Below are 25,961 nucleotides of genomic sequence, written 5' to 3' on the forward strand. Positions count from 1 at the left end.
ATTATTAAAAGTTAAGAGAAGCTTCAAGTATTTTATGTTGTAGTATTATAACTTTAAACGCGTACTGAAGGAGTGTTAGCCGATCCAGTAACTATGTTTGCTCATTTGTGCTTCTGCATGTGTTGTGGATAGTGGTGGACTGCGGACACCCTGGATCTCCTCCCAATGGAATGCTGAGTGGGGACAAATTCACCTTTGGTGCCACAGTGCGCTACAGCTGCACAGGTGGTCGGCAACTGAAGGGCGAGTCCTCACGCACCTGCCAGCTCAACGGCCACTGGAGCGCACCTATGCCCTTTTGCTCAGGTAGGACATTCACATCAATCACCTGAATCTGCACAATTAAAAGAGTAGTTCACCCAAAAATAGAAATTCTGTCAATGTATTGACCCTCGTTTTGTTCTAAACCTATATGACTGACTTTGTTCTGTAGAACAGAAAAGGAGACATTTGAAAAATGTGCTGGTGTCTGTTTTCCATTACAATGAATAGGGAATTGAGCTTTCAAGCTTCAAAAAGGATGCAAAAGCACCATTGTGAAGAGGAGGAGGGCATGGCTGGGTAGTGATGGAGCACGGCCGGCGCTGAATCACCTGATCAGCAGGAGAGCGAGTTAAGAGGCAGACGGCCGCGGTTCCTCCAGCTCTCGGTGGTCAGCAGTGACCCCTCTGTCCCCTGGCAGATTGCCGCGGCTGCTCCCCTGGCAGATGGCAGCAGCGAGGACTCTGCGACAGAGCATCCCTCCTCCCTCCCGGGTTTCGGCACCACTGTAACAGTATAAGGATGGGCAAAGGAGGAGGCAGGAACCGGCTGAACAGTCAATATAAATTTTAATGAGATAAATGAATTAAAACAACATAAAACATAAGGACACGCAGCACAGCCACGTGCATCTCTCTCTCTCCCAAACCGGCGCTTCCAGCTCCCCTTTATCTTGCTCTCCTGCTGATCAGCTGATTCAGTGCCGGCCATCACAGCCCGGCCATGCCCTCCTCTTCATTACACTCCTCCCCCACCCGATTCAGGCCAGGGCACCACCGGACTGACTTACTCCCCCACCCCCCCACAGCTCTTCCGGCCATTCCGTCAGCCGGTGGTCCACCCGCCTCTTGTGAACCTGGGGGAGAGATGAGGGGAGGTGTGGGGAGAGGGAAAGGGTGAGCGGAGACACAGAGAGAGAGGGGAGAGAGAATAACTTGCTCGCCGGCTCCCGGATGCGCTGTCACCTGGTCCTCAATGTCTCCTCCGTTTTCACCCTCTGGTGGATGCCAGATTGCTCCTCCCCCGGCGGACGGTGGTCAGCAGTGACCCCTCTGTCCCCTGGCAGATGACTGCGGCTGATCCCCTGGCGGATGGAGGCGGCGAGGACTCCGCAACAGCGCATCCCTCCTCCCTCCCGTGTTTCGGCACCACTGTAACAGGTAACGGTTGGGCAAGGTGGAGGTGGGAACTGGCTGAACAGTAAGCATAACTTTCAGTGATAAAACTCAACATAAATAAACACAGACACACATGCAGCGCGGCCGCGTGTGTCTCTCTCTCTCCGAACCGTGCCTCCAGCTCCCCTTTATCTTGCTCTCCCACTGATCAGATGATTCAGCGCCGGCTGTGCATCATCACAGCCCGGCCATGCCCTCCTCCTCATCACAACCATAAAGGTATCATAAAAGACCAATAAAAAATCAGGTTGCCTTGGTAAAGAACGACTGCTTAATCAAATTGACCAAACTGACATGTTTTGTTTCATTTTGTGTTATTTTTTATTATTGTCATTTTGTTAGTTGGAAACAAGAGATGTCTTTAAAAAAATGCTCTATTTATTTTGTGATCACCTCAATACAAAGACTTGCAACAGTGCATAAAAGAGCTGCGGACATCACACAGAAGCAGAAAGCATTTGTGTGGGTAGACTCAAGAAAACACTCTCATTGAATTGGCTCTTTACCTATAGCAGTGACATCATCAGCAACTCTGCCTAGTTAAAATAGAACTTGCTCTTTGGTTAAGTATCAAACAGCATATGCTTCATTCCCTCCTGAGGTAGAAAAAATAACCAAATGCTGGATAGTGTAACATTATACAAAAGCTAGTTCCAGTCCACTAATTTGATTGGACAAATATGCAACGTTCAAAGAGTGCTGATATTCCAACAGCATTAGATAATTTGTCCTGCTTTGACTTCTTGTGCAATTATGTTGCTGGCAATGAAAGTGAATAGTGACTGAGGCTATCATTCAGTCTAACATCTTCTTTTTGTGGGTGCACTATCCATTTAATCTTGTACCTGATATCTGTGAGGTGTATATTTGATCTGTGAGTACTGTTCATTTTTTGAGATTGCAGAGTGCAGAGATATGTGTGGAACACTGCAGGAACCCCTATGTGGTTGTGTTGTGCCGTGTTAGGTCCTTAAACAGGAATGGGTACACTGAGGCTCAACAGAAGAGACTTAAGACTCACTGTGGGGACAAGACCGAACACGCGCATTTTATAACAAATGCAGCACAGCACCCAGCCTTCTCACTGCCATTGTTTATGCTGTAGGTGGAAAGGAAAGCATATATTCAGAAAAATCCTACACCCACACAAACAGCCAAAGTTTTTCCTAGCACCAAACATGGCTTAGAGAGATTTTACATAAGCTCCACACCATCCCCACAAAAAACACTGTGCAAAGCCAATAGCTTTGAATAGAATGTGCTAGAGGCAGCTGAGCCTTTGTCACATAGAATTATTGCAAAGGACCCCTGTGCCCAATGCCTCACCTAACTCTTCATTCTACACCACTGCCATATTGTCCTTGGGGACTAGTGAAAGGAATAATTCACCCAAAAATGAAAATTCTTTTAGAATGTACGCATCCTCATGTCAATCCATACTGGTATGATTTTCCTTTTTTCCATGGAAAACAAAAGGAGATGTTTTAATGAGTCTCACAGCATGTCTTTACAATACAATGGAGACTTATTTTAATGATAAAAAAGGACCCAAATATATCATAAAAGTAGTCCATGCAACTCATTATATTGCACTGTAATATTGCAAGACTTTTTCAGGCATACAGTAGGTTTTGTTGAGGAACAACAAGAAATTTTACATTTTTCAGTGAAAGTTTTGAAGTGCAATGCACATTTACGAGCACTATGAGAGAAGTGTGTTCACAGTGGAGCGAGTCATTTCATGTCAGTTTTATATCAAAATTTCATCAAGTTGAATTGAGTAACAGCCTTCAGACAACTGGGATTAGGAGACACAAGCTAATTGTATGATACTTTTGGGTTCTTTTTTAAGCTTTAAAGGCACTATCAACTGCCTTTATTTTAAAACGATGGACTGGGATATTCTTTAAAACATCTCATTTTGTGTTCAGCATTAGTAAGAAAACCATATGGGGTTGAAAATAAGGGTGAGTAAATAATGACCATTTTAATTTTTGGGTGATCTTTTTCTTTAAAGGAAATTAATTGTAAAAATGCAGGAAAGATGAGTGTACTGTAGTGTGCAAGAAAAGCTCAGTCACTGGCATTTTGAATGTTTTATATCCCATTCTGATTCAGTGAGCTCAAATCTCTTCTGGTGCCTTTAATAGTCTGAGTATGGTAGTGCCCTTTAAGGGGAGAAAAAAAAGATGTTGTGCACTGAGCCACTGACTCTCTGTAGAAAAGAGAAAGAAAAAAAACGGGGCAAAAACATTGGTGTGTTTGTACACTATTTGGGACTTGAGAAGGAGCTCTTGAATTCACTCTTATTGTGAGAAAACAGACTGAAAGTGTGAGTTGATGTATGACTAAACTTTTATTGGAGTGGTTGATTGCAGTGTCCTTGTGTTTTTAATCCATCAATCAGAATCATTGTTCATGATAAATACTTTGTACTAGGATTTCAACCTATAATTTAGTGGATTGTAATTTAGATTGATTGAGAAGTGTTCTGAAAGAATACGGATGGCTTTTTTATAATGAGTGGGGTAAAATGGCTGGACAAAATTCTCTAACCCTGTAGTGTTAGAATTAGGGTTGGAAGATATAACAACAACAAAAATCTGTTTTAGCCTTTTGATGATATTCAGTATATACAGTATAGTTATACAGATATACAGTATATTTCAATCTTTATGTATTTGCTCAGTAATGGCTTAAAGAGACCACCCCAAAAGGACAATTTTTTCATCATTTATTCACCCTCAGGTTGTTTCAAATTCATATGACTTCCTTTCTTCTGTGGAACACAAAAAAGAGATGTTAGGCAAAATGAAAGTCTCAGTCACCATTTACTTTCATTGCATCTTTTTCCATAGAGTGTAAGTGAATGGTGACTGAGGACATCATACAGGTCTGGAACAACGTGAGGGAGAGAAAAACTATACCTTTAAAAGGACTGAAAATCTTGTTTGTTTTCCTGGAAACTTTATGTACAGCATATCAAAAATAGAGTTAACATGTGTTTTCAGCTTTCCTCATTGTCTTCTGTTTTTTAACAAGCCGTCGTGTTATCATGTTTATGATCAGACGCACGGCGAGAAGACGTGATCGGTCACTGGTGCCTTCTAAACAGAACAGCCTCCACAAGTACACCTGGTATACACTGCTGTTTGAAATGCAACAGTGGCCGGCCAACAAACATGCTCGCTTTGGTGCAGGTATGAACTGTGGACTGTCCATTCTGATGTGTGATTTCAATCTTATCATGTACATTATCCAACACACAGAGAAGCGATGGAATCAGTGCTTGTTATAGCCCTCCCTCACAAACAGCGTGTTTGGGCTGCGACTAGCACAACTGCAGCCAAGAAATGCTCACGCTGATCCGATGATGGACTGTGTTGTGTTTTGTGGAGAGATTTCGATCTGAAAACGGTGTTTAGTGTAAAAGTCCGCTCTCATGTCTGTTCCCTGAGTGCTGTTGAATTCTCAATCTTACCTCCATGAGTTTGAATTCTCCGCTGTGGCTGTAATGCCAGCTCATGCATGAGGCAGTGCTGTGATTGAATGGAAGCGATCCCTCTCATGAATAATGTGAAAAAAAACTCTCAGAATCTACGTAAATACATGCTGTCCTACCAATCATAACTCGGAGTTTATGCATTTATCTCATTTTTGTGACGTTGCTTCAACTTTTGTTTTGAAACCGGAAGAAAGAAAAGGCTCAATAAAAATAAACACTTTCCCCTTGACAAAAAAAAACAAAATAACATATCATTGTTTTCAGTGATGTGCAACCTGTACATATCTGTTCATATCTCAGAAAATTTGTTTTGGTGATTCATGATACTTTAACAACAGTTTTCAATCAGAGGCCGGATCATGTGAGCTCCACTGTCTTCACTTCCATTGGGTTTTAACACCTGGGCTGGCTGCTTATTTGCATTAAAATTAAACTCAGCTCAACTTTGTCAACTTTGCACATGTCATCTGAAATTGGCAACTTTCATTGAAAATTTATGAATTGTGGTTGCTTTGTCACTGCTAGTTATTGTCCATGTGAATGTACCTAGATAATTTATTTGTTTCAGGAAACTTTCATTCTCATTTTCAGTCGTATTGCATCGTAAAAAAGCGTACTGTTTATCCATTAAACCTTGATTAAATGTCTGTGACCCATAAAGCAAGTATTCAGGCATTTTTTCCACCATCTCTCTCTAATCCGACTGTATATGTTCCAATCCTTTTTAGATTTCCATGACCCAGAAACAGACAGGCAGAGAGAAGGCAGAGTGAGAGAGGGTAACAGCTAGACAGAAAAAGAGAATGCCCTTAGAAAGCTCTCTCCTGTCTCTCTTCTTCTCTTCCTTCCTCTTGGTCCTTGGAGGCTTTACTCTCCTTCCTGGTGCTGTTCATCTGCCTCCAGGGTTTTATGGGTTTCATGGCACAAAAGCATAGCAGCACAACTTCATCCCATTTCCTGTGTGCTGTGCTGAAGGCATTTGTACACATATGCACACATGCAGGATACTCTGGACTGTAAAGGACAGACCTTACACTGCCATTCAAAAGTTTGGGGTCACTTGACTGAAATGTTCTCATGATCTTAAAAATCTTTTGATTTGAAGGCATATGCTTAAATGTTTGAAATTAGTTTTGTAGGCAAAAATATAATTGTGCCAACATATTAATTTATTTAATTACAAAACTAACATTTTATAAAAAAAAAATAAATAAAAAAACTTTTTGAAATGGATGACTTGGACCGAATAATTAATAAAAGCAACTATTAAGTGCCCAGTATTGTTGGGAACTCTTTCAATACTGTTTAAAAAGCATCCTAAGGTGATACCTCAAGAAAATGGTTGAAAAAATGTCAAGAGTACATTTCTGCAAATTCTAGGCAAAGGCTGGCTACTTTGAAGATGCTAAAATATAACATAGTTTTGATTTATTTTTTATTTTTTTAGTCACAACACAATTCCTATAGTTTCATTTCTGTTCTTCCATAGTTTTGATGACTTTACTATTATCCTTAAATGTGAAAAATAATAATAATAAAGAATGAGTAAGTGACCCTAAACTTTTGTCCAGTGGTGTATGTGCCAAAATGCATGCTTCTCTGCTTCACTATATGCAAAAAGCAGAACTTGAAATGCAGGATGTTCAAATACTCAATATTCATGATACAGTAGGTGAATAATACTCAGATGAAGTACTGCATCTGCTGAGATTTTTAAGTGTGCAAATAATGGACACTTTGCTATACTAAAAGGCCATGGGAGCCTAGGGGCTAAGTGCTAAAGACATCAAGAATGTTGTTCCTCATGTGTAAATTGTACTTTAACAACACAAGTAAACTGATTGCTGTTAGTAGGCCACATCATTGGTCAAAGAACAAATGGGTCAAAGGACAGTGACAGCATGGCGGATGTAGTTTGTCCTGGAATTTATTTATACTATACCAGACTGATCACACTGTGAATTTGGTAATAGTAGTTTGAAAGTTTTGCTGCTGAAATCAATCTGTGATTACCGAAATTAAAACCACTGCCCCCAGTGGTCGAAGCTGGAAGTGTTGGTGTACTGTACATATGGGCATGTATGAGCTCCAGTTACCGGGTGAAATGTCCACAGAGTGGAGCCAAAAGTGATTTGTATTTTTAGTTGTACATTTTGTAATACAGTAAACAGGAATGCATATATTATCCACCCTACCCCCTAACCTAAACCCCAACCCTAATCCTTACCATCAGTGGATTAAAAAAATAATTTAAGAGCAAAAATGCAACCTCCGATTTGTGCTCATTGTTTATGTGAATGTGATTTATTCCTGGTTTCCATGTGACAGAACTCATGTTTGTTTCTCCCACAACGCACCATAGTGAAAGGTGAAAGTAGCACCATAGTGAAAGGTGAAAATGTTTGAATTGATGCAAATATATCTGATGGGCAATGGTGATTTCTCAGGGCCAGCAAAGCCTTCTCTGCTGGCCTAACATGCCAAATAAATAAATATATTTCATCCTTTCATTCTCAAGCACCTTTTTGCCTATGTATTTTTAATCGATTTCCACTCTTAATTAATCTATCAACAAATAGAGAAAAACGAAAAGTTTATCCAGTCAGAATTTATTCCTTGAAGCAAAGTGTGACAACTGTTTCACAAATCGCATGCCCGAAGCCGAGCTCATTAGTCTAAGCATCACGTGAGTCTGAGCTCCACCCCCTCAGGCCTTCAGAATTTCCACAGAATCCCTCAACAGTGCAAATGAATGAGCAACTAAAGTCAGATTGTCAGATTCATCAGCCAGTCAGACTGATTTATTTGTCGGCTGTCATCACTGCTGGTATTGCCGTTGAGAAAGAGATCCTTATGGATTTAAAAACACGAGATATTTTGCATGTGTGATTGCTTAATTTATTAAACAGGAAAGGAGGGCTGATTTTCACTCCAACGAAATTGGTAAGTGCTTTTTGCATTGTTATAGCAACATCAGGAGCTTTCTAAGTGTAAATTAGGCTACTTGAGCATTCAGTGTCGGATCAAGTTTTGAAAAGTAGTGCTGCATTCCATTCAACTTGGAAAGTCGGATTTTACAATTTCCTACTAGGAAAAGTGCAATGGATGCATCTTTAAGTCAGAATTACAATTTATAGGCTCGTGCAGAAATTCTCAACTCCGATTTCGCCGAGATGCAGATGTATGATGTCACACAAACATGTCGACACTCAGGGAGATATACAAAGTAAGTGATAAACATTCACTTTATTAAGTAATATCAATAAATGAGTTCGTTTTCACATTGCATGATATTAAAGCTTGTTTAACAAACACCTGCAGAAACTGGTGTATAAAATATTATAATCCTTTTGATAATCATACAGCTGAAGCACAAATGCTATCAGCTGGGTTGCTAGGAGACATCTCTAATGAGAGTCAAACCCCTGCTAAGTTAACGGGTGCGGGGAATGGAATGCATTTATGGTCGGAGATATCAAGTAGGAATATCCCACCTCCAACTTGAATGGAACGCAGCATAACCGTGTACCCTGACAAAGCAAAATTTATTGCAAGCAACATTTAAATCGCAATACTGTTAGATAGATTTTTCCAGGTATTACAGACCTCCTTGGCAGATTCATATGAAAAATTATGATTTTTGAATGTCTGTTCAGGAGACGTTCATTTCAACAAAACAGTCATGCTGCAGTTAAAATTAGGCTTGCTTGAGCATTAAGTGCCGTTTCAAGTTCTGGCTTTCATGCGTGGACGTGTTTTTAAAATGTCAATTGGTATTACTAGTTAGCTGCAACATAATGTATGATGCCCAAAGGCACAGGGTGTATTATTCATTGTGAAACTGTGTTTTCTTAATGGCATGAATCACACTGAAGGCCTAGACTTTAAATGCACGGCCCACCACTGCTGATGGGAGATGGCGTTTATCAGTAATTTGGCAGAATGTGGTCTGTTTTAGGTAACGTGAATTTTGAAAACTACTACTACTTTGAAACTATAGGAATCCGGATGCAGCCATTGTTTATATTTTTGTGAGTGTGTCTGTATGTGTGGCTTCTGAGGTTTGTCAGCCATGTCCCATGCTGTTGTCCTTCATTTTTGTTTTAATAGGAGTCCTAACAGAAGCTATTAAAAGCTTTTGACCTTGTTGGAAGCTTATTCTAATTGCCTACATCCAGTGAGAGGTCTCAGAGGTAAATGACCAGACAACATGATCTGACCCTCTTAAAACCAACAAACAGCCATTTACTTTCTGCCGCCATAACAGCCTGATCCCCAATTAGCACATGTACGGGCTATATCAGTGAGGGCTTTAGTGTCCACCTCTTGGGAAGATCTTCTGTTCTCTCCCTGCTCACACCTGAAGTTCCTGTGGTCCAATTAGAGTGGCTGTAAGTATGTGTAAGACTTGTGGCTGTAGGAGCAGCCTCTAGCTGCAAGCATCTTCCAAGACTTAACTTCCCAGCTCTGCTTGAGCTTGCTGGCACCACTTGACTGCAGATAAAGTGAGCTGGCTGCACACTGATTGAGACTGATTGAGAAGCAGTTGGTAACTCAGACTACAGGGATGATGCTTTACTTAACGATGAAATTTGTCAATTCTGCAGCACTAGTGGCACTAAATAGAATTTCAAAGATAATTGTTCCCCAAACACTCCTATTGCCACTTCCGCCTTTGGCATTGTTTGACCAAATAAGTTGTCCCACCCTAAACTCACGTCATTGATTCACCCATTAGTTGATATGTAAGTCTTCTCACACAAACTGAGAAATGTTTTGAAAGCCCCACTGAACCAATGTTTATACTTAGGAAGTGAACTGAGGAATGACTTATCTACAGTTGCACATTCAACTTGGATAAGATCCAGACTTAAACTTCTTGCATAAATACCAGCCTGCTGAAAAGATGTGTTTTGGAGACTGGTGGTGTGATGGTAGACCAGCTTTTCTAGCCAGTCTGGAGCATGTGTATCTAAAAGCTCCATAATTTCCACCATTTTATATCTGACATACATTTACATTTAGGATCCCATGACAGTTGTGTTGCTTTCGCTGTGCTCTACAAAATGAGCTATAGGAACACTACATCTATTCCTATTCCATCATCACCTATCTGTTTTATCTGTACTCCAAAAGCATATCATATTTAACAAATAGAGTAGGTTGTAAGCATTATTTCCTTTCGTTTCCCTTCCTACCTTCCTCTCTTCCTTCCTTTCTTTTTTCCCTTCCTTCATTCCTGTCCTTGTTTCTTTCCCTTCCTTCCATGCTTGCTTTATTTGTTTTCTTTCTTTTTTCCTTTCTTTCTTTCTTTCTTAATTTCTTTCTTTCATTCATTATTTCTTTCTTCCTTCCTTCCTGTCTTTGGGTACTTCTTATTTCTGAAATTGGCTTGTCTTAAGAAACGAGGAAAGGATGCATGGCAAGATGGATTTGTAAAATGGAAGGTTCTGCTCACGTAAGGCCCGTACACACATGCAGCGACTTTATCACTTGTTGCTAGTCTTTGTACTATGAAGTCACTTGTGGACATTCCTACGACGCTCTAAAGTTATTGATGGACTGCACATCCCGGGCCAGCCATAGCTTTAAAAAATGTGATCACAGATTAGATATATTGCCGGTAAAACTAAGACAAATCATATAGGACAGTGAAATCACACAAAGAAACTTCTACACTCTCATGCCTGCACTCGTCTCCATTAACTCAAAGGAGACATGTGACATAAATTCCAGTGAACACCATCTTCATTCCTATTGGTTATCGCTCCCAAAATTTGCTCCTCGTTTACATAAAGTTAAACTCTTTTCAGCTTTGTTGTGTCGCTCGCCACACCCACATCTAGTCGCCAGATGTTTCTGTCACTCGTGTTGCTGGAAGTTGCTAGCTCTCATTGAAAATGAATGGGAACGTGTCGCTTTGTCACTGGAAGTCACTGCATGTGTGCACAAGGCTTTACGCATCACTTCAAAGCACCATTGCATTACCTCGGAGCACTTGCCGTAAAGTTGTTGAAATTTGATTGATTTATATTTTCGTAATAAAACCTAATAATTCAAGATTCACTGTTAAAATATGTGGCAATTATGATTTATTTAAACCACAAAGGTGAAACATTAATTAAAACTGTTGTGTCAGATGTGAAAGTAGAGAAGTTATGCGTGCTTCAGGTGCTTTGACCAAAAAGTCTTTCACATAGGATGCTCCTGTGCTTCCTCGCTCAAGCGTCCTCGTTAAGCTTCCTCCGTCCTTGGTCCTAGCCTCCTCGTGGTGCTTTTAGAGAACTGATACATCCTTCATGATGGTGGAGTTTGATCGGTTTCCAGGGTCTCGGGCTTGAGGTTGAAGGAGCTAGGAAACGAGGATGCACACTTTCAGAAATAAGAAGCACCCTTTCTTTCTTTCCTTTCCTTTCTTTTATTCCTTCCTTCTTTTTTGTATTTTGACTGAAATTGTTTTATTTCTACAAATCTTTTGATTTTATATTTGTGTTATACAATATCTGTTGTCCAAAAGCATATCTGACCCAAAGTGAAGAACCAACCCTGACTGCTAAAAGCCACCAAAGATTCCATTGATAGATAATCCATTAGAGACAAATTTTTTGTGTCCCACTTGTCTTCCACTCAAGATTTGTGTAAATGTAGAAAGATCTCACATGATTCTTTCAGCAGTGTTACATTCAATTGTGAACTGCATATTTGCAGTTTTTTATCAGAGGTGCATATATATCACTCTATGAAAAGGCTCACACACAAATGAATATAAACCCTCTCGTACACCTCTCTTCCCAGTCTCAGGTCTGCCATTGCAAATAAGTGGAAGAGTTTCTGTGGGACGGCTAATACACCAGTCCCCTCTGTCTGCCCTTGAAGTGTTGTGCTTGGTCAGCAATCCCTCCCTGACAGAACATGCTCCTGGAAGGCCAAATACCAATACCTTCCAGCTCTTGCTCCTCCCGTCTTCTGTCACCAGAGAGAAAGAAAAAAGATGGAACATGACATAAAAACACACAGCTTGTCCAAGAGTGCCATACACACATGCACAGACCTCCCAGGAAATTTCCTCCCCATGCATTTAGTCGCCTGGAAAGAGTTTAACAATAAGAGGTGCCTCGTTGTCTTGTACACCCTAAGAAAAGTACATTTCGCTGTCAGAATGCATCTCCACAAGTGCTATAAGAAGTATATACTTCCTCATCAGAGTGTGCCCTATGGGGTACCTGTTCCAACATCACAACGTACCCTGAGAAATAGACCCCCTGCACTTTTTCCAAAAAGAAATCTATCCTATCCGCTAAACTTCAAGTGCACGTCAACATGGATCTTGTCATTCTGGCTGCAGGTCTCCACTGTATGATGTATGGGACATTAATGTGATTTACAGCAAAGTCTGTGTGATAAAAACCTGCCAGTCATGCAAGGGTCAACAACTGGCCCTCCAGCAGTAGAGGTGGTGCATGCAGCCTGGTGATGTATTAATAAGTAAGAGGAACAGCCTGCAGTCCTTTAATAACAACCATTTTAATCTGTCCCCTGGGACGCCAGCCACCAGCCATGCCTACTGCACTCTCCACTCTAGCCACACTGCTGTATTAGATCAGGAGATGGCTTTTTTCATACCGCTGCCTGCTCTTAAATAAGTCATTACTTGTTTATGGAGCTGGCCAGTTCCTTTGACATTGGCTAGTTTTGGATGTTGGCTCACCTGAAATATAAAAGGGGGGTTTATATTAAGCCTGTTTGGAAATGTGTGGTGGTGTGTTTACCTTTAGGGTCCTGATCTATTTTAGCTCTCATTGTCCAGGGGACCAGCATTAAGTCATGGTTTCTACAGCCCTGGATTTGCTTCAGGATCCAGATTTTACATTGGACAACAAGTAGTGATCCAACACAGTATCAAAATTGTTTATCATTAAAAGAAAACAATAATGTACTTGAACAATAAAATGGCTGAATGTGAAATTTGACTAATTTATTAATAGCAGAAGAGTGATTTACAAACCTTACATGTGGAAGCAATTCTGGGCTAAATATTGTATTAGTATTAGCCATATTTTGAAGAAACAGATGATTTTGCCAAAATACGGTAGAGTCTGATTAGGCGCACAGACTTTGATGTCAACATCAGAAGATACTGTATAGAAAGCCTTGATAAGCCTAAGATAAACTATGCTCGATTGTATGTTTAGTTGCATTTTAATGTTTGCATTTAAGATTGTTTTCCCTGCTCTCTGTGACTGCCCTTGACTTTGTGTGTACCTATTCCTATTTTTTTGGTCTGGTTAGATTATTTGCCTTGAATGACCATCAATGTGTGTTGTGGCAGAACGACCCGCCCCTCCCTCTCGTCATCATCGCCCTGCCTCTTAGGGTCATCCTTCAGCCAGGCTCACAACGGGAGTGGGCTGGAGAGCGAGAAGAGGTGCATAGTTAATAAGCCTTGTTTTGACAGTGGTGGATGAAGCATGCCTGATGTGAATACTGCTTCATCACCACTGTCTTTAAAACACAGAGCACACCTCTTCTCATGGAGCTGGCTTCAAATCTCCATGTGTCCTCACACTGCCATCCTCGCACGCCCAGGACCAGAGCGGGGAGTGTTCGGCCGAATTAGATGCATTGCTGGACCCTCTCCCCGGACCCCGGCACGAGTTAGATGTGTTACGGGGAGAACAGCATGCTTGCGGCCAGTGGGCTAGAGGCCGGGCCACTTCCCCTCACACCTGCCATGGGCCTGGGAATACAGGCCTCTAACAACGACGATGCCCCATGCGCCACGGAACCAGGAGGGGAGCACGTGCCACCTTCGGACCCCGCTCACGTCTGGGCCATTACATGGACATACAACCGACCTTCACTGAGCAACTTAGGGTCATCCTTTAGCCAGGCTCACAACAAGGAGTGGGCTGGAGAGCAAGAAGAGGTGAATAGTTAATAAGCCTAATTTTGACAGTGGTGGATGAAGCAAACCTGATGTGAATACTGCTTCATCATGTCTTTAAAATGCAGAATGCACCTCTTCTCGGGGAGCCGGCTTCTAATCTCCATGTGTGCACACACTGGTATCCTTGCATGGCCAGGACCAGAGCAGGGAGGGTTCGGCTGAATTAGATGCATCGCCGGACCTGCTCCCTGGTTAGATGCGTCGCCGGGGGAGAACAGCACGCGTTGCAGCTGATTAGCTAGAGGCCGGGCCGTTTCCCCTCACCCCTGCCACAGGCCTGGGAGGACAGGCCACCAACAACGATGACGTCCCACACACCATGGATCCAGGAGGGGAGCTGAGCAACCATTTCACCGCAAGGATGCCAGATCCCCTTTTGTTTTGGACACAGTTTCCCTCTAGACACTATTTCCCCTATTTTTTTACATTTTGTTTATTATTATTTCCAATAAATACCTCTCCGAGGCTTGACTCACACCCACTGTGTCTGTCTCGTGCTCACTCCGCCACAGTGTGTTCATGTGTCTCAGTGAGATTGTGTGCATTTGTGCTCTGATGATGAATGGAGCTCAAGTTCAGGTGAGGTGCAAGACTGCAGGGCCCTGAGCTCAGATATATGGAAGCAGCAGGAATCAATCAGGAATAACAATTTCCACAGAGCTGTAGCAGAGCCTTGAGTGTGTGGGGGGGAAATGCTGTCCTCCTCCAAGATTACATCTGGAGAGGTCCTGGAAAACAGGCACAAAACTACTTACTGTATTCTTTTTTATTAATTTGAAGGTAGAATGGGTTAAAGTGTTTTGTTCCTTTACAAATGAAGCAATTTCTTGTTTTTCTTTCTACCTTTTTTTCTTATGGTCTTTCTTTACTTCACTCTTCCTTTCAGTCTTTCTTTTTTTCTTCTGTCTGTCTTTCTTTTGGTCTTTTTTAACTACTTCATTCCTTTATTCATTCATTAATTTATTCCTGATAATTTACTTCTTTCCTTTATTTACTCCTTTCTTCCCTCCTTTCTTTCTATCTATCTTTCTTTCCTTCCTTCCTTTATTCTGTCCTTCCTTCCTTTGTTCCTTACTTTACTTCCTTCCTTTTTTCTTTCTTTCTTTCTTTACTTTTTTCCAGCATCATGTCTTTTTTGCTTCCTTTGTTTTTCTTTTCCTTCCTTCCTTTCCTCATTCCTTCCATCCATCCTTCCTTCCTTTTTCTTTCTCTACTTCCTTCCAGCCTTCAAGTCTTTCTTTCCTTCCTTCCTTCCTTCCTTCCTTCCTTCACCCGTTCTTTACTTTGCTTCCTTCCTTCCAGTCTTTCTTTCTTTCCTTACTTCCTTTATTCTGTCCTTCCTTCATTCATTCATTCATTTATTCATGATACTTTTCTTCTTTCATTTCTTTACTTCCTTTCTTCCCTCCTTCCTTTTTCTTTCTTTCTTTCTCTACTTCCTTCCAGCCTTCAAGTCTTTCTTTTCTTCCTTCATTCCTTCCTTCCTTCCTTCCTTCATTCATTCATTCATTCCATCCTTCCTTTTTTCTTTCTTTCTCCACTTCCAGCCTTCAAGTCTTTCTTCCCTTCCTTCCCTCATTCCTCCCATTCATCCTTCCTTTTTCTTTTTTCTCATCTTTCTTCATTCCAGCCTTCAAGTCTTTCCTTCCTTCCTTCCTTCCTTCCTTCCCTCACCCGTTCCTTACTTTGCTTCCTTCCTTCCCTTATTCCTTCCATCCTTCCTTCCTTTTTCTTTCTTTCTCTAATTCCTTCATTCCAGCCTTCAAGTCTTTCCTTCCTTCCTTCCTTCCTTCCTTCCTTCACCCGTTCCTTGCTTTGCTTCTTTTCTTCCTTTCTTTCTGTCTGTCTGTCTTTCTTTCTTTCTATCCTTCCTTCCTTCGTTCCCTCCTTCCTTCCTTCACCCATTCCTTCCATCCTTCCTTTTTCTTTCTTCCTCTACTTCCTTCATTCCAGCCTTCAAGTCTTTCTTTCCTTCCTTCCTTCACCCGTTCCTTACTTTGCTTCTTTTCACCTTCCGTTCTTCTGGCTTACTTTGTCTGTCTGTCTGTCTTTCCTTCCCTCCTTCCTTCCTTCTATCTAATATTTTCTTAATTCAACATGTCTTTTTAATCGCTATTCTCTGTCTTATTTCTCTCTTTGTTTCTGTAGGTGATTCGTCAGGGACATGCGGTGATCCAGGCACACCATCCCACGGGAGCAGAGATCAGAGTGATTTTCGAATCCGCAGTAAAGTGCAATTCAGCTGCTCGGTGGGGTACGAGCTTTTTGGCTCTGCAGAAAGGATGTGCTTCCCCAATGGCACCTGGTCCGGTACTCAGCCCTCCTGCAAACGTAAGCGTCCACAGCAGTTGGCATGACACATAAACTCTGAAAACGCCTTACTTCCACTCTCTCTTCTCATCTCATATATTTTATTCTTACTTCGCTTCAGTTTCAATGATCTCAGTGCTTGCTGAATGCAGTAGTAGGGCATTTAAGCACAAAGCTACTTAGTCGTTTGTTTTAAAAAATCATCAGCTGGTTGGGACAGTGAATTGTTGCTCTAATAGTAGAACATATTTTTAAAGCTTTGCCAAGCATTGCCTTGTCATTACCTTAGTTTAGCCCATATTAATGATATAATGGTATTGTCAGACTGCTAAGACCATTACTACTGCTGCTCCGAAGAGCCATGTGCAACAGGTGTATGCTAGCTAGGTGTGCCTTGGCCACTGGCCAAATGGTGAAATGCTAATGAAATAAATTTCTATGTGTGCCTGGGTCAGTAGGCAGAATGGCTTAAATGGCTAGTGACCTGGCTCATAATGTGTACCTGGTCCCGGAAAGCCAAGAGCTTATTTAACTAGTGATGCTATGTGTGCATTTATTTAATCTAATGACCTAAGATAGTGATGTGTATGCCAAGTGTGCTAACAGAAAACAAGTTCAGAGACTCAGAGGCATATAGGAATTACCATGAATTTTAATTACATGATGGGACATTGCTAACTCTTGAATAATTACTGCTTGCATGTAACACTATTGGTTGGAAGAGGCTTTTTATTGCTTTTAAAGGGTTAGTTCACCCAAAAATGAAAATTCTCTCATCATTTACTCACCCTCATGCAATCCCAGATGTGTATAACTTTCTTTCATCTGCTGAACACAAACGAAGATTTTTAGAATAATATCTCAGCTCTTTAAATCCATACAATGCAAGTGAATGTGTACCAAAATTTTGAGGCTCCAAAGTCCACATAAGGGCAACATAAAAGTACTCCAGACGACTCTGGTGGTTAAATCCATATCTTCTTAATCGATATGATAGGTGTGGGTGAGAAACAGATTAATATTTTAGTCCTTTTCCCTTCACTTTTTACTTTTTACTTCTGTTTTTTGTGATTCGCATTCTTTGTGCATACTGTATTCCCAGCTACTCTGCTGGGAGGAGAATTTATGATAAAAAACAAAAAATGACTTAAATATGGATCTGTTTCTCACCCACACCTATTACATTGTGTCTGAACCCATGGATTTAACCACTGGAGTCATATGTGTTACTTTTATGCTCCTGTTATGTTGATTTTGGAGCTTCAAAACTTTGGCACCCATTCACTTGCATTGTGAGGACCTACAGAGCTGAGATATTCTTCTAAAAATCTTCATTTGTGTTCTGCAGAAGACAGAAAGTCATACACATCTGGGATGCCAGGAAGGTGAGTAAATCATGAAAGAGATTTTTCATTTTTGGGTGAACTTTTGGGGGAAGTTTTTGTTTTATATGGCAGACCTTGACTTTTAGATGGCTGACTAATTTGAACTGTAACCAAGAAAAACAAAATTCTTAAATGTAATGGGTCTTATTCATGAGCAGAGCAAATTTCTGTGTAAATCATTTATAAATCTTTTCTTATTTAAACTGTCCCACTGAGTTGAATGTGACAATTTACGCAAGAATGGGTTTATAAATTATTTACCCAGAAATTTGTTCTGCTTATGTTTCATGCAAGGTCGAATGAATAAAAAAAATAAAAATAAAAAAATCTAAAAGTGGGAAAGGGCATGTCCTCACCAGTTATAATGATTGTTACGCCCCTGGTAGTACTACTATGGGCTGCACAGAAGACCGTCCTGCTAATTTTGATAATGATATTGCAGCCAACCCCCTGGCAGCAGGCTGCTTCTTTATTATAGGCCTACCATAAAATAGTCCCAGTAGTCATCTATCAGTGTCAATCAATCAATTCAACTACTCCCTAAATAATATATCACCATCTACATTGTTGCCTGATATTTCATTGCGGTCTGCATTCATGTATGCCCTGTTACAGTTGTTGTACATTTGTTGGAGACACACAGCAGGTAATAAACCTACATTTGTCCTGAGGCTGTTAAGTCTACAGCACGAATGAAATGTGACTAGCCTCGACCAGGGCAAACAAGCAGTGTTTTCTGTGGAAACATGATGCACCATCTTATTTTTTTGCCCTAAGACCTGACTAATGGTGTTTTTCCAAGGACTCCCACCTCCCACTGAACATATACTGTAGTTGACATGACCCCGGCTATTGTACACAGATAATTTCTGAGACATGGCAGTTGGCAGTGGGATACAGGGACAGTGCCTTATTGTGGGGGAAAGCATTGCGCTACAATCCACCCCACTGCCACAAAATGACAAGCCCTGAGGGAATCACAATGGCCAGTATGTCATCACAAGACAATGTGATTGCTAAAGGTCCCCGTCATGGATGTGTACTGCAAACATTGTCATTTTAACAACTGAACACAGTGATGATTCCATCCTGAAAGGGAGCTTGAGTTTCCCATTGCAGTCAACCAAAGGAATAATTAGGCTTGGCAGTTAAATAGGTTTTCAGCCAGTTAATTCATTCAACCAACATTTCAGCTGGAATAAGGAGCTCTTTTTTCTCTCTATATCTCAGTGAAATGCTTTGGGTATGATCTACAGGCCTGTCAAATCAAATCTTTACTCTTATTAGCCTCACCCAACTTCACTCTTATCTCTTCAACCTCATCCATTTAAGTCTTTAACAGGCATTAAGGCCTCATTCTACTGTAGTCACTGTACCCTGCAATCATTGCATGGTCAAAGAAGTCTCTAATGGTCTTTCTATAAGATAAACTGAAGATATACAAAATGTGTTTGGGTAGTTGATGCATAACACATCTAAGGCTTTAATAACTCATATTTGCAAAGAGAAAGTGTGTATCTTTGGTCCTATTTTTAATCACCTTGTTGTCTTTGATAGTTCATTTAAATGGTCCTGCCATTTAATATCTGTATTTTCAAAAATAAAAATATTCTATGTAGTCTCACAATCAATATACACTGGTGGCCGAAAGTTATATTGGAATAATGTACTGATTTTGCTGTTTCGGAAGAAAATTGGTACTTTAATTCACCAAAGTGGCATTCAACTGATCACAAAGTATAGTCAGGACATTAGTGATGTAAAAAAACAGCACCATCACTATTTGAAAAAAGTCATTTTTGATCAAATCTAGACAGGCTCCCATTTCCAGCAGCTATCACTCCAACTCCTTATCCTTGAGTAATCATGCTAAATTGCTAATATGATACTAGAAAATCCACCATTATATCAAACACAGCTGAAAGCTATTTGGTTTGTTTAATGAAGCTGAACGTTGTCTTTGTGTTTGTTTTTGAGTTGCCACAGTATGCAATAGACTGGCATGTCTTAAAGTCAATATTAGGTCAAAAATGGCAAAAAAGAAACAGCTTTCTCTAGAAACTCATCAGTCAATCATTGTTTTGAGAAATGAAGGCTATACAATGCTTGAAATTGCCAAAAAACTGAAGATTTCATACAAAGGTGTACACTACAGTCTTCAAAGACAAAGGACAACTGGCTCAAACAAGGACAGAAAGAGATGTGGAAGGCCAGATGTAGAACTAAACAAGAGGATAAGTACACCAGAGTCTCTAGTTTGAAAAATAGACGCCTCGCATGTCCTCAGCTGACAGCTTCATTGAATTCTACCCACTCAACACCAGTTTCATGTACAACAGTATAGAGAAGACTCAGGGGTGCAGGCCTTATGGGAAGAATTGCAAAGAAAAAGCCACTTTTGAAACAGAAAAACAAAAAGAAAAGGTTAGAGTGGGCAAAGAAACACAGACATTGGACAACAGTTAATTGGAAAAGAGTGTTATGGATCTTAACCCCATAGACTGTAAGGTGTGTGAGAAGCGCCCGACAAGTGCTACAGGAAGCGTGGGGTGAAATGTCACCTGAGTATCTGGTCAAACTGACAGCTAGAATGCCAAGGATCTGCAAAGCTGTCATTGCTTTACACGGAGGATTTTTTTGATGAGAACTCTTTGAAGTAGTTTAAGAAGTTCTGAAAAAAATAAAAAATAAAAAAAGAATTCAAATTGTAATAGTAATTTTTCACATTATTAATGTCCTGACTATACATTGTGATCAGCTGAATGCCACTTTGGTGAATAAAAGTACCAACTGATTTCCATAAGAGGAAAATCTGTACATAATTCCAAACTTTTGGCCACCAATGTAAATTCATAAAATTATTTTAATATTTATAAATAAATGCATGGAGTATACAATCTCACAATGCAGGACATATCAACTTTCCTTTCTAAAAGTATTTCATGTCAACTACCCACATTCTGCTGTTGCTGGACATATTTTCTGTCAACAACGTTAAATAACTAAGGAATGTTATGTGTCAACTCTCAATATCTTTCATACATTGTTTTCTAATCTGATACAGCGGTACAGTGTGGTAACCCTGGGACCCCCAGTAACGGACGGGTATACCGACTTGATGGCACCACTTTTTCTCACTCAGTCATTTATTCCTGTATGGATGGCTACCTGTTAAGTGGATCCACCACACGACAATGCCAATCTAATGGCACCTGGTCTGGCACTGCGCCCAACTGCACCTGTAAGTGTGATTTTCTTATAGTATTCTATCCACATTAAGATGGATTAGGAGAAAGTATTTCAAGAAAAATATCATAACTTTTTTATACAGCAGATTAGTGTCTATTTCAGAACCTTAATGCCCTCTGTAGTTTTTCATTCCAGGTTGAATTGACAGATAATATGGTTGATGAGATTAAGAGATTCATTTAGGTTATGTTGCACTTTAACTTTATTATCATCCTATCAGACATTGACTGATAGACAAAACTCTCTCTCTCTCTCTTTCTCTGAAAGTTCAAGGGGAAAACTTAATAAAAGGTTATTTCAGGCACCACCAAGAGAGTATCTGGTGTTCTTTTGAATACAGAAGGTTAGAATGTTAGAAAATTGCCTTGTTATAAAAGAACTGGGCCAGAATTAGTGGGTTACAGGATGTGGTTTATTGGAGGCAGCTCCAAGTCAAATTATCTCTTGTCAAAAAAGAAGATGAACAGGTCGAAATGTTCCTCTGCTGCCTCTGTTAGATATTGTACATAAATCAATTATTTCTATCTTTCATAGCCATGCCATGAACATAATACATGACTACTTTCTTTAATTTGGTCACAAGAATTTTTTCTTTAGAGTGCCATTTTTCTTTTCCAACATTGTTAATTATGTACAGCATTGTGCTACATTTTCAATTTGAAAAATTACCTTTTTCTACAAGATGTACTTGTAAAATGCTATAACAAGAGGGCTTTAACAAACAAAGGTTTTAGCACAGAGTAATGGCAGGCTCTTCTCTATATTGACTTTTACAGGGCTAATTACAATTTTGTCATCACTTTGTTATCCAAAGTGGCTTACAATACACTTATTATATGTCAATTTTTCTAGTTGTCTAATCAGTTAGACATCATGCTGTTATGTAGAATAAAATGCTGCTTGCAAGGCAAGGCATATTGATGTCTGAGTGAATCATTCTTTTGAGTTGATTCGTTTGCAAATCAGTCTGAATCAGAATAATTTTTAAAACATCCGGTAATGCAATGGAAAATGACTGAGAATTAACTGATTAAAAAGGATGAGAACCTTGACTGGAATTCAAACACAGCTTTTGTGTCCAATCTGCATTGTGTAATGGAGGCCAGTAATCAAGAGAAAGGAGTCATATGTTAGTAATGAATCACTCATAAATCTAGTAATCCTGAGGTTTCATTGCAGTAGTCCTTGAGATGGTTGAACAAGATAAATTAAGCAAGTCATGATGACAAGCCAAAAACATTATCAAATAGCTTATCCTGCAAAACATGTCCCTGAAAGTATCTGGCTCAAAGTTGGCGTTCATTTTCAAGCACATCTCTAAATGCTCTCAGAGATTAGTGCTAAAATGTGGGCGCCATAACCCTGCATACTGTTTAATGATATGGGCGGCGCCCCAAACGCGCTCTGATTGATGCGGCTCTACACATGTTTATTGAGTGGGCAAAAAGCAGTGATACATGACTGTGTCCCAAGGAGGAGTCACATTAGCATTTAGCGTTAGCCATTTCTCACCATCAGCTGACATGTTTATGCGTAAGACCGCTGATGGATTTTACAAAACATTATTTTCTGTAGTTGTCCAAAAGACACAAAATGCATGAGAACTCAAGGGTGACAAATCAGTTATGGTCCACCATAAATCAATAGAGGAAATTAAGATGTTGCATTGAGGAAATAATGAAATAAATGCACTGATTGAATGAAGTTTTGTCAGCCACAACAAAGTGCGTAACTGCAGATTTGTTTTGCAAAGTTTCATCTGAATTCCACAGGCCCTCCAGTGGTGCCACATTCTTTCTCACATCATTCCAACCCTATCTCCTCTTATTTATCCATTGGAAGGAATGATAATTGTAAAAGATCTGCAGAATTGATTCGAAGCTGTACCTCAGGGGACACCAATGGGAAGGGAGCTGTGCTTGCTTGCTGCTATTGATTTCTTTACATAATAGCAAGATATATCATTTCAAATAAAAAGCCAGAGGTCCAAAATATTGTTGCAGTGTAAATTAGTTGGTAAATATAATTTGTGAATGTGGCTCCCCAAGGTTTGTTTTGATAGCTTCAATCATATTGCCACAAAACAGTATCTACACTCCTGTCATTGGGCACATTGTAACTTGCTCATAATTTTAGCTTAATTAGAGAATGTGATATCACAGTCTACTCTATTCCACACATTTTACTCAGTGTTAGCAAATTCAATGGGTAGCAAAGACAGGCTCGTGATGTGCCTGTATAATCGGCCAAAAGTATGTAGACACCCAAAAAATGCACCCATACTACTGTATGTACTTGTTGAACACTTAAGTTTAAAACCAAGCATCAAATCTCCCTTTGCTGCTATAACAGCTTCCACTCTTCTGGGAAGGCTTTCAAGTAGATGTTGAAAAATGGAGATTTGCTCCCATTCAGATACAAGAACATCAGTAAGGTGCTGTTGTTGGACAATGGGTCTTGGCTTGCAGTTGATATTCCACATTCCAATTCATCATAAAAGTGTTCATATATCTGGGATTTGTGCAGTCCAGTTAAGTTCTTCCAAACCAAACTCAGTAAATCATGGACATCTTTACAGACTTCGCTTTGTGAAAAGGGCCCTCCTCAAACTGCCACAAAGTTGGAGGCACTCAGTTCTCTAAATGTCTTTGAATGATACAGCATTAAGAACTGTCTTCGCTGTATTAACTTGGAGTCTTTAAACATGTAATTGTGACCTTTTCTTTTGGAGTGATCAACTGTGGAGACCCCGGAGTGCCAGCCAATGGGCTGAGATATGGTGAGGACTTTACTATTGGACAAAACATCACGTTTGTGTGCCAGCCAGGCTACACAATGGAAACTGAGAGTTTCTCCACCATCACTTGTACCGGTAACGGTACCTGGAATGCCCCTGTGCCTTTTTGTAAAGGTAAGAATTTATTTAAGATTGTAATAGTGAAACCACTGAATGGCTGAATCAATGAATCACTAAACATGAAAATGAACACTTAAAATCATGCATGTTCAGATAGGTCTCCACCATTTAGAGATTAACACATATAGTAGGAATCCAAAGTCTGAAACAACTAGTGAAAATGTTTCTGTTGCATATTTCTAATTTAATACACTTGTTTTTTTATAACAAATTGGAAAAGAATTTAATTGAATTTCACAGTTTATTAGAATATGGAAAGTCCCTTTTTTCCTTTAATAATAGCATGCACTCGAGCTGGCATGGATGCCACAAGATTGTGCAAAACCTGAGGATCCATGTTATCCCAGCATGATTGAGAACGTTTTTAAAGAAGCATCTTGTGTGCTTCTGTGAAAGCAAAGAAATTTTACCTTTTTTGCAAAGGAGTTAACATAGTCAGTGTTACACATTTGCTTATTTGATGTGTCCTTAAAATTAGAAAAGAGTATCCATAGTGCAGAATCTTAAAGGTGTGTTAGTAATTTTGAAACATATGTATAAAATCATGACCACTCACATGAGATGAGACTCCAGTCATATCAGTAACCTTATAAAAGCTGTCTTCTCATGGGGGCTGCCATGTTACGATCACATGACCAGCTGTATACTACTCTCTTAATCTCAGTAACCGCCCTGTTATTGGACACCTTTTCTCATGGAGTAAATGAATAATGGCTGACTGTGAATAGTACATTTTTACAAGGGCATCGGTGACTGAAAACTATTGTGGTTGATTGATGCTGCATCCATGCCACTAGGTGTGGACTGTAAGTACAAGATGACATAAACAAAAAAATACTGAGTCCACCTTTAAATATTTATTTTTCATTTTGCATTCAACCGTTTCTTTGTTTTTGGTGTTTCAAAATCCTTAGCTTTGTTTATTTCCAGGTTTAAATTAGATTTTGGATCCCGGATCAGTGTGGTCTAGGACTTTTGGACCCCATTGTAGTTACTCCTGCATTTTCTCATGCAAGTAAAGCCAAATAGCTTTATTGTTCAGAAAGCTTGCTTGTAACTCGCTCACTGATATATCAGCACATCTGGTCCCTACCGCCCCAAGTGTTTCATGCACAGATGCTTCTCCCAGAGTAAGCTGAGGTCTTCCAGCTTTCTGTCTGCCCTGTTTTGATGGATGTCTTGTTTGAAATGTAGAGCTAAAAAGGGGAGGAATGTTTAGCCACCCTTGTAAGTCATCTTTCATTGTGTGATTTTGCTAGAACAAATGGTAAACATTGTGCTTTTATCAACCAATCTGCTGCTTGACAAATGACAGTCATACAACAGTAACACAAACACATTTGGAGACTTAGAGCTCACCCCTTAAGGGCTGTGCTGTCCCCATTATTATAATCAGCTTTGACCTATGAGCCCTTGCAGTTCTTGTAATTAATTTCACAACAGCGCAAATGACTACTGTCATCTTCCTACTGCCAGGAGATGAAATGCTATTGAATATATCAAACGAAATGAAATTTTCCCAGATATGGGCATAGCTTTTCTGATACCCGCCAATGCCCTGGCCTCAAATGCCATTTCACTAAGCTCATTTAGATAGACACAGATGTCTCCTTTATTCCTGAAGGCAGCGGACTCCTCCTGTCTCTTAAAGGACATGTTGTGCATACATATCTGAAGAGGTTTGAACTTCATATCCCCAGTCTGAACTCCACCTTACAGAGCTATTAATATGCATGCTAAAGTGAGTTCAGTCAGAAAGAACAACTTCTATCTCTGTCAAATGCTTTGTGTGTAGGGAGGATTTAGACATCTAGGATCAAGACTTTTCTTTCTCCTATCTTCAGTTGTGGAACAGTATTAACTAGATTGTACATATTCTAAAGAAACTGTGAGTGCTTTCTATGGCATTGCTAGGCAGTTGCTAAGGTGTTCAGAGAGGATGCTAGAGCATTGCTGGGCCGTTTTTTACCATGGTATAAAGAGTGGGATTGTACGTGAGTGTAATATTGGGGTGTTGGGGGCATGAGTCATGATGAACGCACATTTGAGCAGTTCATTGGCCTCCTGTCTGGTAGAGTGTGAGTGATGTTTAGGCCTCATTTGTGGACTCATATCCAGAAGGATAACTGTACAAAGGCAGTGTAGCCAGACATTGGGAAAAAAAAATATTCAGGCACAAACAGAGACCAACACAATAGCTAATACTCTT

The 25,961-nt window shown here is 40.1% G+C and overlaps 1 protein-coding gene across 2 annotated transcripts in view; it reads left to right on the forward strand.

Annotated features, from left to right (window-relative positions):
• csmd3b (CUB and Sushi multiple domains 3b) overlaps positions 1-25,961 on the forward strand; it is a 715,228-nt gene that overhangs the window by 652,644 nt on the left and 36,623 nt on the right. For both annotated transcript variants that reach the window (XM_051664389.1, XM_051664390.1), the window contains 4 exons: positions 133-306; positions 16,040-16,222; positions 20,651-20,827; positions 23,567-23,746. In XM_051664389.1, the coding sequence (XP_051520349.1) occupies positions 133-306; positions 16,040-16,222; positions 20,651-20,827; positions 23,567-23,746 (714 nt within the window). The remainder of the gene's footprint in view (positions 1-132; positions 307-16,039; positions 16,223-20,650; positions 20,828-23,566; positions 23,747-25,961) is intronic.

Source organism: Myxocyprinus asiaticus, chromosome 30 (assembly GCF_019703515.2).
Source record: "Myxocyprinus asiaticus isolate MX2 ecotype Aquarium Trade chromosome 30, UBuf_Myxa_2, whole genome shotgun sequence".
In the NCBI taxonomy this organism is placed as follows: Eukaryota; Metazoa; Chordata; class Actinopteri; order Cypriniformes; family Catostomidae; genus Myxocyprinus; species Myxocyprinus asiaticus.